This window comes from Trichosurus vulpecula, chromosome 3 (assembly GCF_011100635.1).
Source record: "Trichosurus vulpecula isolate mTriVul1 chromosome 3, mTriVul1.pri, whole genome shotgun sequence".
NCBI classification, from domain to species: domain Eukaryota; kingdom Metazoa; phylum Chordata; class Mammalia; order Diprotodontia; family Phalangeridae; genus Trichosurus; species Trichosurus vulpecula.
In genome coordinates this window covers 202,809,941-202,828,445 of record NC_050575.1, presented here as the reverse complement: position 1 = coordinate 202,828,445, position 18,505 = coordinate 202,809,941, and the positions used below count along the sequence as shown (strand labels likewise).

The 18,505-nt window shown below is 46.1% G+C and overlaps 1 protein-coding gene across 1 annotated transcript in view; it reads right to left on the bottom strand.

The window, feature by feature from the left end:
- SLC13A3 (solute carrier family 13 member 3) overlaps positions 1-18,505 on the bottom strand; it is a 79,213-nt gene that overhangs the window by 11,904 nt on the left and 48,804 nt on the right. Inside the window, exons 5-11 of the mRNA XM_036750874.1 lie at positions 17,706-17,891; positions 15,427-15,552; positions 13,970-14,065; positions 12,525-12,629; positions 8,622-8,719; positions 6,293-6,405; positions 1,142-1,303 (exon numbers count right to left, since the gene is read on the bottom strand). Coding sequence (XP_036606769.1) covers positions 1,142-1,303; positions 6,293-6,405; positions 8,622-8,719; positions 12,525-12,629; positions 13,970-14,065; positions 15,427-15,552; positions 17,706-17,891 — 886 coding nt within the window. The remainder of the gene's footprint in view (positions 1-1,141; positions 1,304-6,292; positions 6,406-8,621; positions 8,720-12,524; positions 12,630-13,969; positions 14,066-15,426; positions 15,553-17,705; positions 17,892-18,505) is intronic.

Below are 18,505 nucleotides of genomic sequence, written 5' to 3'. Positions count from 1 at the left end.
AGACATTTAGGTTGTTTATAATTTGCTTTTTTGTTTTTTCACTTATGTACAATGCTACTAAAAAATCTCTGCAAAGATGGCTCTTTTTTGGTTGTTTTTGATAACACATTCTGGTTATAATCCCAAGACTGGAACAATTATTTTTGTAACTTTTACTGTGCACTACCAGATTACTCTCTTGAAAGATTCTTCAAGTTTGCAATTCTATCGACAAAGTATGAGTGCACTTTCTTCTCCTTCACTCCAGTTGTGATCTTTGTTGCTTTTGAGGGACTGATTTGATGCATGAGATAGTACACAGCCCATGATTTGTATCCCATTGGTTATTAGTGAAACTGAGCATTTTGGGGCACAGTTATGAACAATTTGTGTTTCTTCTTTTGAAAACTCACACCCTCATTTTACAGAGGAAGGAATAAAACTTAGAGATGGGGACTGACTTGCCCAAGCTGGTTAACAGTGAATGGGGCTGATATTCTAATTCTAATAATTCAGGGCTACCAAACCCAAGTTCCATGCAATTTCTATTCTCTCATGTTATTCTCTGTTCTCTCTGGACCCCAGTGAATGGTGTTTTACCTTGATCCTAACATGAACAAGCTGGAGCAAAGTTATGAAAGGAAAAAAAATACCCCAAAACAAAAAACAACCCAAAACTAACACCATAAGTAGGATTCTCTGCAATTCTCTTTTCTTGGCAGAGATACTGGAGTGGTTTGCCATTTCCTTCTCTAGTTCATTTTACAAATGAGGAAACTGAGGTAAACAGGGTTAAGTGACTTGCCTAGGGTCCCACAGCTAGTAAGCATCTGAGGCCCAGATTTGAACTCAGGAAGATGAGTCTTCCTGACTCTAGCCCTGGCAGTCTATCCACTGGTACCACCTAGCTGCCCATCAAGAGATAGAAAAGCATTTTTGGTTGGAGGGGACTTCCTGATGCTTCTTCAAACCAGATCATCATAAACAAAACCCTGGGGTCTGCATGAGGGCAAGGGTGGCCTTGGCTTCTCCTAATATCTTTTCTGGAGGAATAGGCCAGTCTTCCTTGAGGAGAGACCCTCCTACCCCGTTGACTGTGCTCCAGAAGCAGGGGCTGGGGCAGAGGATGACGACTTCTCAGACCTCCTCTCGGGGCACTTACCAGTTCAGCGAGGACCGGGAGAAAGATGATGATGGTGGCTGTGTTGCTGGCAAACTCAGTGAAGAAGGCGATGACCACAGAGATAAGCAGGACTGCGATGGCAGGTGGCATATTCTCCAAGGGATGCAGCCGCCCACCGATCCATGCCGACAGGCCTGACTCCTGCCATGGAAGGGAAGAGAGGACCTTACATTCACCCCTCCACTGATGTTCCCACTACTAACCGGGTCTGAAGAAGCACTGGGCTGGTTCTACGCTGGCTATATGGCTGCTTCCTCATTGGCAAAGGGAGCAATTTACTAAAGTGCTAAAGAATTGAATACTTCTTATATGGATTCATATGGTTATTGATTCACATGATAATTCTTTGCATTTGTATAATGTAGAGAGCTGGCTTTGTTGCCAGGAAGACCTGGGTTCAAGTCCTGTCTCTGACACATAGTGACTGTGTGACCCCAGGAAAAGTCACAATCTCTCAGAACGCTGGGCAAACCACTAAGTCTCTAAGTAGCAAAGAAGGTGCTCACCTGCATTGGTGGAGGGAGTTTCCTTATCCTGGACTTCCCTATATCAATGAAATCACATGTCTAGTCCCCATCCCTATCTATTATTTATAGAGGGCTATGTATTTTTCACACATAGGTACCCTTTCCCCAAGTTGTTTGGCAGATAGCACTGTACTTATTTGACAGGTAAAGAAACTGAAGACTTAGAGTTGAGAGTTGTTTGCCTAAAGTCACACATTGTGACTGCCTTAGCCAGGACTCAAACCTAAGAAAAATTATTTGGCACTGGAAGACCTGGGTTCAAATCCTGACTCTTCCAAGAATTAACAAGGTAAGGCTCACTTGCCCTTTAATGTATTGGCTCCCTGTGGCTTCCCACAGGGCTGAGGAGGAGAGGATAGAATGACAATATGGATTGGTGGAAAGAGTGTGGGAAATCTAGGCTTTGGTCTTGGATTTTCTGCTAGCTACCTGTGTGACTTTGAGGAGGTCCATTTCTCTCTCCGGGCCTCAGTCCCCTCATCTGTAAAATGAAGGGGGTTAGAGAACCAGGCTTACAATCGGAAGACACAGGGGCAGCTAGGTGGGACAGTGAGTAGAGCACCGGCCCTGGAGTCAGGAGGATCCGAGTTCAAATGTGACCTCAGACACTTGACACACTCACTAGTTGTGTGACCTTGGGCAAGTCACTTAACCCCAATTGCCCTGCCTTCCCCCCTGCAAAAAAAAATAGAATCAGAAAATGCAGGTTCACATCCCAGCTCTACCATTAATTTCTTCGGCAGTAGGGACAGGGGTAGGGGAAGGGGGCAAACATTTATTAAATGCCTACTATGTGCCAGGCACTGTGCTAAGTGCTTTGCAGATAACATCTCCCTCGATCCTTTGGGACTTTTCACAAACCACCTGATTTCTCTGGGTCTCCGTTTCCTTATTCGTAAAATGCCAGTGTTTGACTAGATTCCCTCCAAGGTCCCTTCCAGCATCGTCGCTCTGTGGTTCTGTGACCCTTTCAGATTTCTCTAAAATCCTATGAGCCCATCACCTCCTGTGGCTCAGAGCTCAGTGTTCTTCCCATGACTCATTCACTGTCTGACTGCTGAGTTAGTAAGGAAATAGTCAGTGAATGGAGAGAGAACAAGCCTTCTCTCCACCACCCCACACCCCACTCCGGATCCCAGGGAGAGGTGGATGAGGAATGTGGCCTCTGCTCCCTCTCTGTCAGCCCCTGGCTCTGGCCCAGAAGAGACCAACATGGCATCCAATTAACTAAATAGTAGAAGTTCCAAAGTAGAATGTTAATGACCAAGGCTTTTGATGCCTTGGGGATGACAGGGCAAGGAGAGGGCATCAGTCCAAAGATCTTCCCTGGAGCTAGACCCTAGGACAGGAGGGCTTCTTTTCCCAGTGCACCCCTCTGTGCACAATCCCATGTGCTGATTTTCCTGGGGATGAGGCAGCTCACCGCCACCACCACCTCTCACTAGGCCTCAATTTCTACACATAGAGAATAGATGGGATCATGGCTGACAACCACATGTGGCATCCCTGAGAACAAAGGTTTGGCAGCTCTGGGACTCTGAATGATAGTTCTGTTAGGCCTTTAAGTGACAGAGAAGACGGGGCTCCTCATAACAACGATAACATTCAATCCAGGCCTCTCTTCTTTCCTATTCCACCTTTCTAATGTACTTATCATGTAATGCTTCTGTCTTATTCCTCCACTAGAGATCTGTGAGGGCAGAGACCAAGTTTGATCTAACCCAGGGATGGGGAACCTGCAGCCTGGAGGCCACATGTGGCTCTCTAGGTCCTCAAGTGCAGCCCTTTGACATTCAGTCAATGTGACACGTGGCCTCGAGGCTGCAGGTTCCCCACCCCTGATCTAACCTTAGGACCTCCTTTGCCTGGCACAGGGCCTTACATACGGTAGGTGCTTAACAAATGTTGGTTTGATTTGAATGATGATTTATATTTCTGTAGCAGTTTAAAGTACACAGAGAACTTTCCTCACCACAACCTTGCTGGGATGCCAATGCAAATATTGCTATCCCCACTTGACAGATTTGGAAACTGAGGCTCAGAAAGGTCAAATGTCTTGCTCAGGATCATAAAGAAATTAAGGGCAGGGCTGGCATGTGAACTTAGGTCTTCCGATTTCAAGTTCGAGTCTCTAACCCCCTCATCTACGGATGAAAAAATTTTCCAGAGATTTGCCTAGGGTCACATGGCCACCAGGCATCAGAACTGGGACTTGAACTCAGGTCTTGTGACTCTAGCTCTGGGGTCTTTTCCCTTTTAGGGCACACTACTTCTCTAAGGGAGACCAAAGGAACTGCCTCCCGTCATTTTTCATTTTCTCTGAAACTGGGAACAAGGTTTTCAAAGGAATATGAAGTGGAGAGACAAGGTGTGATCCTGGGATTCAGAGATAGCAGGAGTTGTAGAGATCACCTGTTCAGACCTATATTTCCGTCCTTCATTTTACAGATCGAGAAGTAAAGTGGCTTGCCTGAGGTCACACAGCTCACAAGTGGCAGAGACAGACCTCAAACACAGGATTCTAATACCCTTCACCCTGTTTCACATTGGCTCTCAATTCTCCTCTCCCGGGGGTTGGGGCAAGCCCCTGAGATTCAGGGATGCACTGGGAGGTAAGCAGGTTTGGATATTGGGCTCCTGGTGAGGCTGGTCCTTGGCTAGCAGAGGAAGAATGGGGACAAGCATGCAGGTCCTTCTCCTAGGACATGTTGTGCCCCCCACCCCCACCCCCGAGCCTTACCAATCACAATCACTTGCTGAAATCAGGCTTCCTGTGGCTTACTTCCCTCCTGGGCTGGGTGCCAAGTCATCTACTAGGGAGGCAGGGTCAGTTCTACCATAGCTGAGCTGAGCTGGGCTGCCCACATCTCCCCCTAATCTGGGGAGCATGGAAGTGCCCACTTGAGCTGTGTGTCCCTTCTGCTCAGACATACTTCTGCCCTGAGGCTGCACTGTCCCAGTTGGTGAGAGCATACTGTATCTAGCCAGCCCCAGACAGGCAACCAAGCTTCACTCTGGTCTTGTTCCTGCCTTTGTCTCCTGCTACTGCTTTGCCCCAAAAACCGAGTCTCTGGAGACTATGCCCTAGAGGAGCTAAGGCCCACAGCTTTGGGACTCTGGCCCTGGGGCCATGATGTCCTGACTGGTGAAAGCACACTCTACCTAGCCAATCCCAACACACACACACACACACAGACACACACTCACACACACACACACTCACACACACATACACACACTCACACACAGACACACACTCACACACACAGACACACACACAGACACACACACACACTCACACACACATACACACACAGACACACACACAGACACACACACACACTCACACACACATACACACACAGACACACACACTCACACACACACACAGACACACACAAAGACACACACACACTCACACACACACACACACACTGCTTCATCCCAATCATCCATGATCCTATTGCTTCTAAGAGGCTTGCCAATCAACTCACTATCTCTGTGACTCCCTCAACCAAAACAGCCTTTTCTGATCACCATCCCCCTATATTTTGAGTTTGTATACCAAGGACTTAGCATTTTTCATGGCAGAGAGTAAGCAAGTAAAAATGCTTATTCATTCTTTGGTGACCACGGGTAAGTCACTTCTTCCCTCTGGGTCTCAGCTTCTTCAACAACAAAAATGGGAGATAATTTGCAAGACTGTTGGAAGGAAGGTGCTGCATAAACTGTAAAGTGTCAAAGAAAAGTGATCTATAATCATACATAGGGGCCTTTACGGTTTACAAAAGCCTTTCACATCCATTATGTCATTTGATCCTAATGACAACTCTACGTCAGGGGCTGGACAGGTGTAATTAGCCCTGTCTGCAGAAGAAGAAACTATACCCTAGAGAGGTTAAATGATTTCCACAGAGGTATCTAAATGACGAACCCAGGGCTTCTGATTCTACCCTTTGCTGATCATGGCTGGTTATTGCAGACTTCTAATCACAGATTGCCAAAACTAGAAAGGATCTTAGAACATAGAAACATAGAATGTTAGAACCGAAAGAGATTGTAGAACATAAAAGACAGAATGTCCATCAGGAAGTGACTTTGGAGGTGATGCTGTCCAATCTCCTCTACCATTTTTCAACAAGGAAACAGATCATGAAAGAGGAAATCACTCGGTCAAGGTCACATGGTTTTTAAGTGGCAGCACCAAGTCCCAAACTCAAGGACTCCTGATGCCCAAGTCCAGGGCTCTTTTTAACCAAAAATCACCCCTTCCCTCCTCAGAAGCTGGAACCCCACCCCCCCACCAGTTCTGAGGCTTCCCTTCCCTCCTCAGAAGCCAGAACCCCACCCTGCACCAGTTCTGAGGCTTTAGCCAACAAGCTTCTGGAAATCAGCTGAGGACTCCTGGCTTAACAATGCACCTTAGGGAAGCAGTGGGAAATCCACACAATTACCAAAGATTTTCCCCTTATCCTTGTCCCTAGAACTTCCCGCAGCCAGTACCAAACCAAAAATTGCTGCCTTTCTTCAGTCTGTCCTGAGGTCAGGCCTCAGCTCTAGGGGCTGTTTAGGGGTCTCTCAAACACTGGGAGGAGGACATTACCTCGCATCCTTTGGCCATTGCAAAGCCCCCACCCAGGAGGAGGATGATGTTCCAAGGCACTGTCTCTTGGGCCTTCTTCCAAGACAGCAGGGGCACCATCTCCGTGTTGGGAGCTGGGCAGAAAAACAACACCCCACCCACCCAAGGAAATCATAATCTAAGACTGCAGCTTGTGCTTGGTAGAACCCAATGCACAGCTAGGGTCAGGGACCAAGCAAATAACATTGACTTTTCATGAATATGTCAGGATGTTAGGATAACTCTTTTCCAAAGCGATGAAACCACGATCTGCCAAGCTTAAATATCCTTAGCTAACAATAATATTTAAAGGACTGCCATGTGGAAGGATTTGATTTATTCTGTTTGACTCCAAAGGGGAAAGGAGCAAGGGATGGGTGTGGTAGGGAGGCAGATTGAGACTCAACATATGGAAAAGTTTCCAGTGATGACAATTGTCCTCCTCTACTGCCCTGTGCATACCCCCTCCAGTGACACTGGCCTGCTTGCTGTCCCTTGCATATGACTCTTCATCTCCTGGCAGGCTCACCCTCCCTGCCCTGTGTCTTAGCTTCCTGGTTCTTTCAGGACTCAGCTCATACATGCAGGAGGCTTTCCTGGGGCCCTCTGCTGCTCCTGCTTTCCCTTTTCAAAACCACCCCCAATCTATTCTGTATAAATTTTATTGGGGCCTAGTTATGTACATGTTTTACATATTATTTGCATATTTGCATGTCATTTACATATATTTCCATTCTAATGTGAGCCCCTTGAGGTCAGGGGGAGTGTTTTTTGCCTTTCTTTGTATACCCTGTGCTTACGACATGGTTGACTGACTGACTGTCCTAAGGGGAATTTGGGGCTGTCCTGGGGGGTGGTGGGATCCCCATCGCCAGAAGCCTTCGGGTAAGCTGGTTGACCACTTGGAATATTGTAGAAAGGACTCCTGTCAGCGGTAAGTTGGACTAGAGACCTCTGGGGTAATTTCCAACTTGGAGATTCTATGGTAACAATACAATGCTCATTTCCCTACAACCCTGTAAGGTAAATCATTGATGGATTATTAGCCCCAATTCACAGATGAGGAAGCTGAGACTCAGAGAGGGAAGTGACTTGCTCACGGTCCCAACTAGGATGTACTAGAGATGACACTCAGACTCAAGTCTCCTGGATGCAAGTCCTGAATTCTTTCTACTTGTGACCTTCAAAATACCAAAATTGACCACATCCTACAGTCAGGAGACACGGTCCTGAGACATCACCATCTGTGTGTTTGAATGGCGTAGCTAACTAGCTATGTGACCCCAAGCAAGTCTCAGGCCCTAGAAATGAGGAAGGGATAGGCATAGCTTCCCCAGGCTGGATCTAGGAGGAATCTAAGCCTTGCATGCTTTGGCAGGCTCCCCTATTTCTGAGTAACTGCCCGCTTGGTTAACTTCTTCCTGCTTTCTCCTAAGCCTTTGTCTACCTTCCTGGGCTCTTGACTTGACCTGCTCTGACCTTCCCAACGTGTCCTGTACCACTACCTAGCCCTTTGGTCTTGCCATGTGCCTGTCAGTACCAGCTCAGTCACTCTCTCTGGTCTTGTTGCGACAGACAGGGATGAATATTTTTATGCTATGGCCTGAATAAGCCAAGCTGAAGGTCTCTTACAACTCTGATGTTCTATGCCCTGAAGTTCCATTCAGCCCATTCTCTGTTCTAAGGTTCCTTCTGATTGCACCTGCCTCCCTCCCTACACCCCTGCTAGGATAGCACAAGCTGTATGACTAGTTTATTGTTTTATCTCTGGAGGCGAGCTGAGCTCCTACAAAGGCTTCATCGGTGTGGTAGAAAGAACACCAGGTTTTGGAGTCTTAAGGGTCTGGGTTTAAATCCCTCTCTGCTATTTACTGCCTGTGTGATGCTTTGCAAGTTTCTTCTCCCCCTCCTCCCCTGCCCTGTGGCCCTCAGTTTCCTCTTCTGTAAAATGAGGTAGTTGACATAGATAGCCTCTAAAATCTTTCCAGTCTCTAGATCTATGGCTGGCCAGGGGAAGCATATGAAGAGTCCTGGACCTCTGAAGAACTTAAACTTAAAAGATCTGGATTTAAGCACTGGGTTCGACACTATCAATCTATGTGAAAGTGGGCCAATCAACTTAATTACTCTGAGCCTCAGTTCCTTCACCTTTAAAATGGATATGACAATGTTGGAACTACAGTCTCAGGGCTGATATGAGGAACACACTTCACACAAACCTTAAAGGGGGGAGAGAAGGTTGTGTATGAATGAAAATCTCTGTGAATGTAACTGTCAGCCTCCGTTGGGGCCCGAGTCTCAAATGGCTTACCTTTCAAATCAAACCACCATTTGAAAGCCGGCTTCTGGGATGGGAAGAAGAACAGTACCGTGACAATAGAGATGCCTGTGACAGCATCAGAAAGATATCTATCAAAAAGAAAAGAAGAAGGCATAGGGACCATGGGGAAGCCTGGCGAGGGAGCGATTGTGCAGAGATGTATGCAAATGAGGATTTCTGAAAGGAGACTTGGCATTCCTGACCATTCACTAGGCACAGGGGCCATTGTCAGAAACTGGTTCTGGGCTGCGCTCTGGGATACACGCCTCCTGCTGCTGCAGCACACAGCCTGCTGGCCTCAGAAACCCCCCAGAAAATCTGGGAACTGACTGGCCGCCTCCTCTGAAACAGCCCCGAGGTCAGGGACGGAAATGTAACATCCCCAGTGCTAGGCCAGGGATGGAAATATAACGTCTCCAGTGCTAGGCCAGAAATATAACGTCCCCAGTGCTAGGCTGGGGATGGAAATAAAACATCCCCAGTGCTAGGCCAGGGACGGAAATATAACGTCCCCAGTGCTGGGACCTTGTCCCTTTCCCCTCCTCCTCCCACCCCACCCCAGGAGAAGAAATGATGTCTGCTAGGACGCAGACATGGAATGAAAGGGACTGGTAACCAACTTGTGGGGACCAGAAAAGGACAGGAAGGGCTGGAGAGTGGGGATGGGCTATGCAGTAAGCCTCTGAATGCGTCATCCCTTTCCTTGGACATCTAGGAAAGGCACTGTATGAATGGGGGGGAGGGGGCCAGGGCAGGGGGGAAGCACTAGGTTTGGAGTTTGGGACCTGAATTTAAATCCCAGCCATATCAGCAGCTATGTGACCTTAGTTAAATCATGTAACCTCGGGACCTCAATTTCTTTATCTGTTAAGTGAAGACACTAGATTGGATAATCTCTAAAGGTCTTTTAAGCTAAACATTTTGTCTCTTATGCTTCAGAGAAGAGATCAACAGGAGAGTGGAGAAGTTTAGAGAATAATCTCCACCTTGAGTGAGAAACTAGAGACAGGGGGGTGGGGGTAGAGAAAGGCGGCGGGAGGGGGTGGAGGTGGGGGACAAAGACAGAGAGAAGGAGAGAGGGAGGAGTGGGGGATGGAAAGAAGAGGGGGAACAGGGGAGAAAGGGAGAGACAGACAATGAATGAATGAAAAAGCGTTTAAGCTATCACTATATGAAAAGTATTGTGCTAAGATCTGGCAAGAAGGGGAAGGGGAGGGAGGGAGCACTCTTCTCCCCTCCCCGAAACACTGCACGTCTCCCACAAAGCTCCTTCTCTTCAGGACGTAAACGATTCTGGAGGTTTACATATATATTTGGGATTAATGGCTGCTTCCTCAAGGGTCTCATTTTCCTCCTTATTTTAATACAATTTTATCCTGTAATATTCTGAACTGTTCTCTTTCAAATGGCAATGCAGGGTTGGGAAAGGTCTCAGTCCACTTTGGGATATCATGCAAATATTTCTGTAGGTTTCTTGGATGGAGAATATGAAGAAAGAGAAATTACATCTCTAGAAGATGAACTTTGATCCTTCACTGGAGAGATATCATAGCATAGGGGAGAGACCATTGAATTTAGAGTCATGGGTCCTGGGTTCAAATCTCAGCTCTGCTACTTACTAGCTGTGTGACTCTGGGTGAGTCAGATAACCTCTCTGGGCCTCAGTTTCCTCATCTGTAAAATGAAGGGTTTGGACCAGATGGGGTCCTCTAGGTCCTCAAGTGCTGCCTTCTGACTGAATCCAAACCTCACAGAACAAATCCCCTTAAAAAAAGGATTTGTTCTGTAAAACTTGGACTCAGTCCAAGTGTGTGGCCTCAAGGTCACAGATTCCCCACCTCTGGACTAGATGGTCTCTGAGATCCCTCCCAGCTCAGAATCTCAAATGAAGTCAAGTAACTCTCTGAGCCTTAATTTCTTCATCTGTTGAATGAAGGGGTTGGACTAGATGAATTCTATCCTATTTCATGAGAGCTGTTGACAAAGAGTGATAGTAATCTGAGCCAAATCCACCCCCTCCACCAAAACAATGACATACAGGGTCAGCCTTTGACAAAGAAGCCTGAAAAGGGCCAGAGCCTCTTCCAGGTCCTTCCTCCAGGCCATCTCTCTGCTAGGAAACAGAGGGATAAAACCTCTCTGCTGATTTGAAAATTAGTACTCACAGGGACCTAATGTGAAATGCTCTCTAGGTAACATCTTGTCGATATAATTACAACACAGTTTAATTACAATTACAATAAAAATAACTACAACTCATATTTCTAGAGTGTTTTAAGTTTTACAGGTAGGTAGTGTAAAAATATTACCCCATTTTACAGATATGGAAACTGGAGCTCATAGAGAGGATTTATACAGGGTCACATGGCTAGTGTCAGGCCCAGGATTCAAATCCAGGTCCTCCTCACTCAAGTCTCATGTATTTTCCACCACACTAATACACTTCCCACAATGTGACTGACATTTGGGAATTTCGGTTCTCAAAGTAAGCTAGAAATGGCAAGAGATATTTTGTCCAGGGCTGTCTTTCTAGGTCCCTTGGATTGCACTACAAGGGCAGTTGTAGCTTTTTGGCCCTGATCAAGGTCCACCTTTGTATAAAGATTCCTGAGGGAGAACAGCAGGCTGATACAGGCAACAACTGCCAGGTCTGCTCCCCAACACTTGGGGCCTATAACAAACATGGAGGAGTTGAAGATAAACTTTCCCCCAACTTTTTTTTTCTATTTCCTGGGCAGAAAACCAAAGATCATTCTGAAGGTAGAGGCTTTCCTTGGCCTGGTTGATAGGTCTGCCTGCCATATTACAGTCAGGGTCAGAGGACTGAATATTCAAGAACCCAGTTCAGAGAAGGCTTTGGGTTGAACATGTCTGAATTGTCCAGGAGAGAAGGAGACATTCTGAACCTTCCGGTGGACTTCAGTAGGCCAATCTCTTCCACTAGGGAATGAAAGCATGCTTCTTAATTTCATGCAAAACAGTGCCAAGTCTGCATCCTTCTTCGTTTCTAAGGATCCTATAGCAAACTTACAGCCTCAAGCCTTGAGGCACTAAAGAATCAGAGAGTTATGGGAGGCTTAGCACGTAAGAGTTGGAAGGGGCCATTAGAACACAGAGCACAGAAGGTGGGAGCTAGAAAAAGCCTTAGGATATAGAGCGCATAGTGTAAGGAGGTAAATAGTAATGAGGCTGTTGTTAAGTGATGTCGAGTTATATCTGACTCTTCGTGACCCCCTTTGCTGTTTTCTTGGCAGAGATACTGGAGTGGTTTGCCATTTCCTTCTCCAGCTAGGAAGTGTCCGAGGCCAGATTTGAACTTAAGAAGATGAGTCTTCCCGATTCTAGGCCTGGCACTCTATCCACTCTGCCACCTAGCTGCTCCAAAAATGACAACAACTAGTGTTTATATGGTGCAATGCATTTTACAAATATTATCTCATTTGACCCTAGGTGCTATTTTTATCCCCATTTTTGCAGTTGAGGAAACTGAGTCAGATAAAGGTTAAGTGATTTGCCCAGGGTCACACAACTAGTGAGTGTCTGAGACTAATTTTGAACTGGGGTCTTTCTGACTCCAAATCCAAGGAAAGGAACTTTGACATCATTTAGTACACTTGATACCACTGAGGAACAGAGAGGGAAGTCATTTGCTCAAGGCAACACAGCAAGTAAGTTAATGATCAGAATCTCCATGTTCTGACTCCTAGTCTAGGTCTCTCTCCTACAATACCAGAATATCCTCAAAGTGAGGACAGCTTTTTGAGTGACCTCACTCTGAACGAACATAGACTTTCCCAGTCATGAAGCTCCAAAAGCAGGGAAGCAGGGTACCCCTTCCCCTGGTAGCCTTAGCCCAGGGCCCATCCCTAGAGGCACCAATGCATGTCATCTTACCCAGGGGAAAACAGGCTGGCCCAGCCGGGGATGAACTTTGGGTCCCTGGAGAAGAGAAGAATGGCGAACAAACAGAAGAGAAACAAGACCGCTTGTTCTGCAAACCTGCGGATCACACAAAAGATGGTGATGACAAGTACCCTTGGCCCCCCCCGAAGGAGCTCTGCAGGGGCGGGCCCAGCCTGGGCCCAGCTTAGGAAGGGACTGGAAGCTTCCTTTTCCTATGGCCTCTGGAGCATCTAATAGGAATAACCTGGGGATTGTGATCCATCCAATTCCACTTGCTTTCTTTTCTCATCACCCCAATATTTCTTAAAACACACCTACCAAATATGTCTAATGTGATTGCACATGTATAGCCTCTATCAAACTGCACACCGTCTTGGAGAGGGGGGAGGGAGAGAGAAAAGATTGGGAACTCAAAATCTTATAAAAGTGAATGTTGAAAACTATCTATCTATCTATCTATCTATCTATCTATCTATCTATCTCCCCAGGAAGGAACTCATCTTGCCTAACGATGATAGCAGCTTCTAGTTTCCAGGGTACTTTATAGATCACAAAGGGTTTGTCACCTTTGCCTCATCACCCCATCGAGGTAGGGAGTGAAAGTTATCATTCTCCCCATTTTACAGATGGGAAAACTGAGACCCAGAAAGGTGAAGTCACTTATCTATCATCACAGAGCTAGGTAGTGGAGGAGTCAGGACTAGGGACCCTCTTCTTACTTTAATCTAGTGCTCTTTCTCTGCTGTACACACACACATGCATACATAGGGCAAAGGAGGTCGTTATGAGAAAAATGATAAGGGACCTGGCAAACATTTGCTGGTGTCCTGGAGGCAGCCCCAAAGGATGATGGGACATTTTGTGGTGGCTGGTGCCTATGGATGGGACCAGGGAAGATGGCTGAAGAGCAGGTTAGAAGGGACCTTATATAACATAGAATATTCTGAACTAAAAGGGATATGAGGTCTTAGTGACATCACAGAGGATCCTATCCAATCATTAAAATGCCCACCTTCCAGTCACTGGCCTGGCATGCTGAGAGTCTCTCCCTATTCCCTTAAGCACAAGATATGGAATCCTACCCAGCTTAGGACAATTTGGACACCACGAGAGGAGTCCACAGGATGAGGAAAGGGTATATCTTGAGAGAGGGTCAAAGGAAAGGAGGAACATAAGGAAATCTGCAATAATTTTACCTATCCCGAGACTCTGGGACATATGCCAGCATAGACAAAGCCAGGCCTGAAATAAGTCCAAGGATCAATCGAGGCATCAATCAATCAATTAATAAACATTTATTTAGGGCTTATTATGTGCCAGGCACTGTGCTAAGCCTAGGGTAAGGCTGGAGTTCTCCTCCTAAGAATACACTACCCCTTTCTTCATCTCTGGTCGTCTCCCCCTTCCCCCATGCCACAGCACACCTAGACCCTTACTTGATTGGGCCCAGATTTTGGTAATCTTCTCTTATCACAGCTTGGGCTCGAGCTTCAGCGTCTGCTCGGATTTCTGATTTTTTTGTCCTCCAGCGCCTGTTGAAACAAAACAGGATAAAGTTAGGAGTCTAGAAAAGCTGGCCACGTGTGTAGGGAAAGCAAGAAGCTTTCTATATTTATGGCCAACAGGTCACAGAAAGAGCTCCCTCTCTATAACCTCCAAATTTCTCCCTCACTGGCCTTCTATACAGTACCTGAATTTCCCCTATCATGTATCAGTTTGACTTAAGGCAGAGACCCTGTTGAAGAAAAGCATAGAGACGCCTTAGGACTTTGATGAATGAAGAAGACATCTCACACTTTCTCATCTTGAAAAGTGGGTGCCTCTCATAAACAAAGGCATCTCCTTGGTCTGAACATCTGGTATGTATTGAGTCCATGAGGTGTCACAGAATAGGACCTTAGAACACAGAATGTTGGAACTGGGAAGTGATAACAATGTAAAAAAATTAATAGACCATTAATAATTATCTTAAAACCACAACACGTCAGAGCTAGAAGGAGCCTTAGAACATAAATGGTGGGAGATGTGGATGGTGCCTTTTAGATCATTAACTTCAACCCCCTCATTTTACACATGAGGTTAAACATCAAAGTTAACGAAACTTGCCCAGGGTCACACGGCAAGTTAGGGGCCGATATAGGGTGAGAAATAGGGGCTCCTTCTGGGATGCCAAACGGCATAACAGGCCATTTTCTGGTGTTGCTTATTTACAAAATCCTTCTTGTCTCATCAACCTAGTGAGATACACAAGTACACAGCTAGCCTCATTTAACATATGGGGTCCCGAGGATTAGAGGAGAAGTGACTTGTGCAGGAATGCATGATTAGGGAACAGCAGAACCAGGGCTTGAACCCAGGCCTTACGACACTCAGGCTTGTGTTCTTTCGACCACATACCCTCCTGCCTCCCAATCTATCATAGAGGGTGCTTGATGGTAGAATTATAGCATTCATATAGTGCTTCGAGTTTTGCAAAGCGCTTCACACGTGACTTCATTTGGGTCCTCAAAACAGCCCTGAGAGGTAGGTGTTATTATTATCCCCATTTTACAGACAAGGAAACTGAGGCTCACAGAGATCATGTGACTTGCCTATTAGTACACAAGTGTGTAATGTGTGTATATAAATGTCTGAGGAAGGATTCGAACTCAGGATCAAAGGATCATAGCTTGAAGGCTAGAAACAAGGTCCTCTAGTGCTCCCTCTTATTTTAAAGATGAAGAAACTGCCCTCCCCCACCCCAGCAGAGGCTAAAGGACTTACCCAGCATCACTCAGGAAAGAAGCAGCATAGGTAGGATTAGAACCCAGGGCCTCTGTCTCCAGAGCCATTGCTCTTACCACTGTTCCATACAGTGTTTAATAAAGAAAACCCCTTAACCAGGAATTGATACCTTATATTGATGCCGCCGTACAGGAAGGAGATCCACAGCCAGCCGGTGAGCAGGAAAAGCAGCATGAGGGGGAAGGCGAATACAAACCAGGACCCAAAGTTCACCACGTCACACTGTGGGAAAAAGCTTGAGGGACAGATCCAGGGAGAGGGAGAGGGGAGAGAGAGGAGAGATCAGTGAGGTCAAGGCAGCCAACTCCAGGGAAATAAGGGAGGACAGAGCAGAGACATTGGAGGTTCCCCGAGGGCATCTGGGAAGAAAGATGTCCTGCCCTGACCCCCAACATCCTGCTCTCTTCTCAGCAGAAATCTAAGGGTTCTGTCTCCTCCCAAGCTTATTCTAGAAGGTCCAGATTACCCATTTTATATGGTGGGACCTTCATCTGTCCTTGGTGGTGAAGTGTATAGAGCCCTGGACCTGGAGTCAGGAAGACCTGAGTTCAAATGTAGCCTCAGACCCAATAATCCTGGAAGGTAGGTGCTATTATCATAGCTTTCTAGCTGTGTGACCCTGGGTAGGTCACTTAATTTCTGTGTGCCTCATTTTCCTCAACTGTAAAGTGGGCATGATAATAGCACCTACCTCCCAGGATTGTTGTAGGATCAAATGAGACAGTATTTGTAAGGAGCTTAGTAGGTGCTACATAAATGCCAGCTATTATTATATATTATTAATAATAATATTCTATTCTAGTATCATATATTATTAATAATAGGATTCTAATATAATATATTTTAATTATTATATTACTCCCTACAGTACTGTAAGGATTCCCATCCTGAGTGTACATATTCCCATCAGGTATAAGAAGGTTGCCAAAGAGACTTCAGACACTTACTAGCTGTGTGACCCTGGGCAAGTCACTTAACCCCATTGCCTCCAAAAAATAAAATAAAATAAATAATTTTTTTAAAAAGCTTGCCAAGGGGTAGAGGAAATATTTGGTCAATAACTGTATTATCCTATTGAAATTTATTAATCTCTTATTTTATGTCTCATGTATACATCATGGCAAAGGCTAGAATTTATTTCCTTTCATATTGAATAGGGGGTATGGGAAGATTTACTGAAAGTCAAAGGGGAGGAGGACCAAAAAAGGTTGGGAACCCCTGTATAACTGAAAGGGACCCCAAACTCTTGCCTGTAAATAATGACAAAAATACAACCATTAACTATCTTCCCCATTCCGGGCTTCATTTTCCTTACCTGCAAAATGAGAAGCTAGATCTCCACTAAAATTTCTTCCAAATAGGACCTAGGTTCCAATCCCAGTTCAGACAGTGGTTATTTAACTTTAGGGGGGTCATTTTGTCTCAGTTTCCCTATCTGTAGGGTGGGAGTGGGGTTGGTCTAGATGCTGTCTGACCTCCATTCCAGTTCTGAAGTCTAGGATTCTGTTAACACTTATACAGCACTCTACAGTTTAGATGGTTCATCCATATCTGTGACCTCATTTCTTCACTTCAGGCCTTAGCAACATGCATTCCCCTAAGTGGAACCGGTTGCTCTGGGAAGCAATGAGTGTCTTTGGACCGGATGGCCACTTGTTGGAGACTTTATACAAAGAACTCCTATTCAGGTGCAGTTTGGACTAGGGTTGTTTGGGGTCCCTTTGAGCTCTGAACTTCCAGGATCCTATGATTTGGTCTTCATATGACCCTGTGAGATAGGCAGAGCATGGATTATTAGTCCCAATTCATAGATGGGGACACTGAGGCTCAGAGTGGGAGAGAAAGAACAATCGGCTAGTCTAGTCACTTAAGTCATAGGATCATAGAAACTCAGAGCTGAAACAGGGTCTCAGAGGGCATCTAGTCCAACCTGAACCTGAACAGGAATCCTCTTCACAACATGCCCAGAAAGTGATCACCAGTTTTGCTTGAAAACTTCCACTGATGGGGAGCTCACTACTCACTGAAGCAGCTCATTCCATGTCGGGATATTTCTAATTATGAAGTTCTACTTTCTACTGAGCCAAAATCTGTCTCCAGATACCTTCTCCCTTCCCTCTCACCACCCACCCCGCCATGTCCCCAGTTCTGCTCTCTGGGATAGAGCAGGACAAATCTTATAGACAGAATTCATCTACATCCTTCCATCCCCTGGTCCCACATTTCTCAGTAGAAAATAATAGGGAGAGTCAAGAATATTCCTGGACAACTCTAATTGACCCTTTGCATTGGGATATTATTATAAAGGTTCCCCAAAGCTCACAGTGTGGCCTGGGAGGCGGGAAAGGCAAGAAATTCCAGAATTAGGCATGCATCCCTACCCTTTACCTCTTCAGCTGGCCCAGCAGGATGAGATTGGGGGCGGTGCCAGTGAGGGTAGCTGTACCGCCAATGCTGGCTGCATACGGGATGGAGATGAGAAAGCCCTTCCAGATGTTTCTTTGGTACTCTTCCTCCTTCTTTGTGGCAGGGGCTATCTCTGGTAGGGCCTCCACATCCTCTGGTAGGACTTTGCTTTAAAAATTGCCAAGTGAGAAACTGTTCAGATCCCTGTTGGGGTGCTCAGAACCCTGTTCACCTCTTTAGAAACCCACAAAGCTGTCTGAAATTTGTGCACCCAATCAGAATCCTGAAAAGCCTTTCCAAGTCATGAGAAGGAAGGGAGGGAGGAAGGCAAGGAAGGAAGGAAGGAAGGAAAGAACAAAGAAGTGAAAAAAGGGAAGGAAGGAAAGAAGGAAGGAAGAAAAAAGGAAGGAAGGAAGGGAAAAGGACGGAAGGAAGGAAGGAAGGGAGGGAGAGAGAAAGGGAGAAAAGGAAGGAAGGAGGGAAGAAAGGGAAGGAAAAAAGGAAGGGAAAGAGGGAGGAAAGGGAGGGAAGGAAGGAAGCAAGGAAGGAAGGGAGGGAGGGAGAGAAGGAGAGGGGGAGGAAGGAGGAAAGTCTCAAAACCAGTCCTGAGCTGGGGCAAAGGGGAGGCTCAGGCTTGAAGCAGGACAAGCCTGGAGCTGGTTTACATTCTAGGAGGCACCTCCCTCAGGCTTCACTGGGATCAGAGCCTAGACCCTAGAGAGAACCTGTACTCTTTCCCACTTTTAGAGGAGTAAAGAGAGCAGCATCTTTGAAACTGTAAA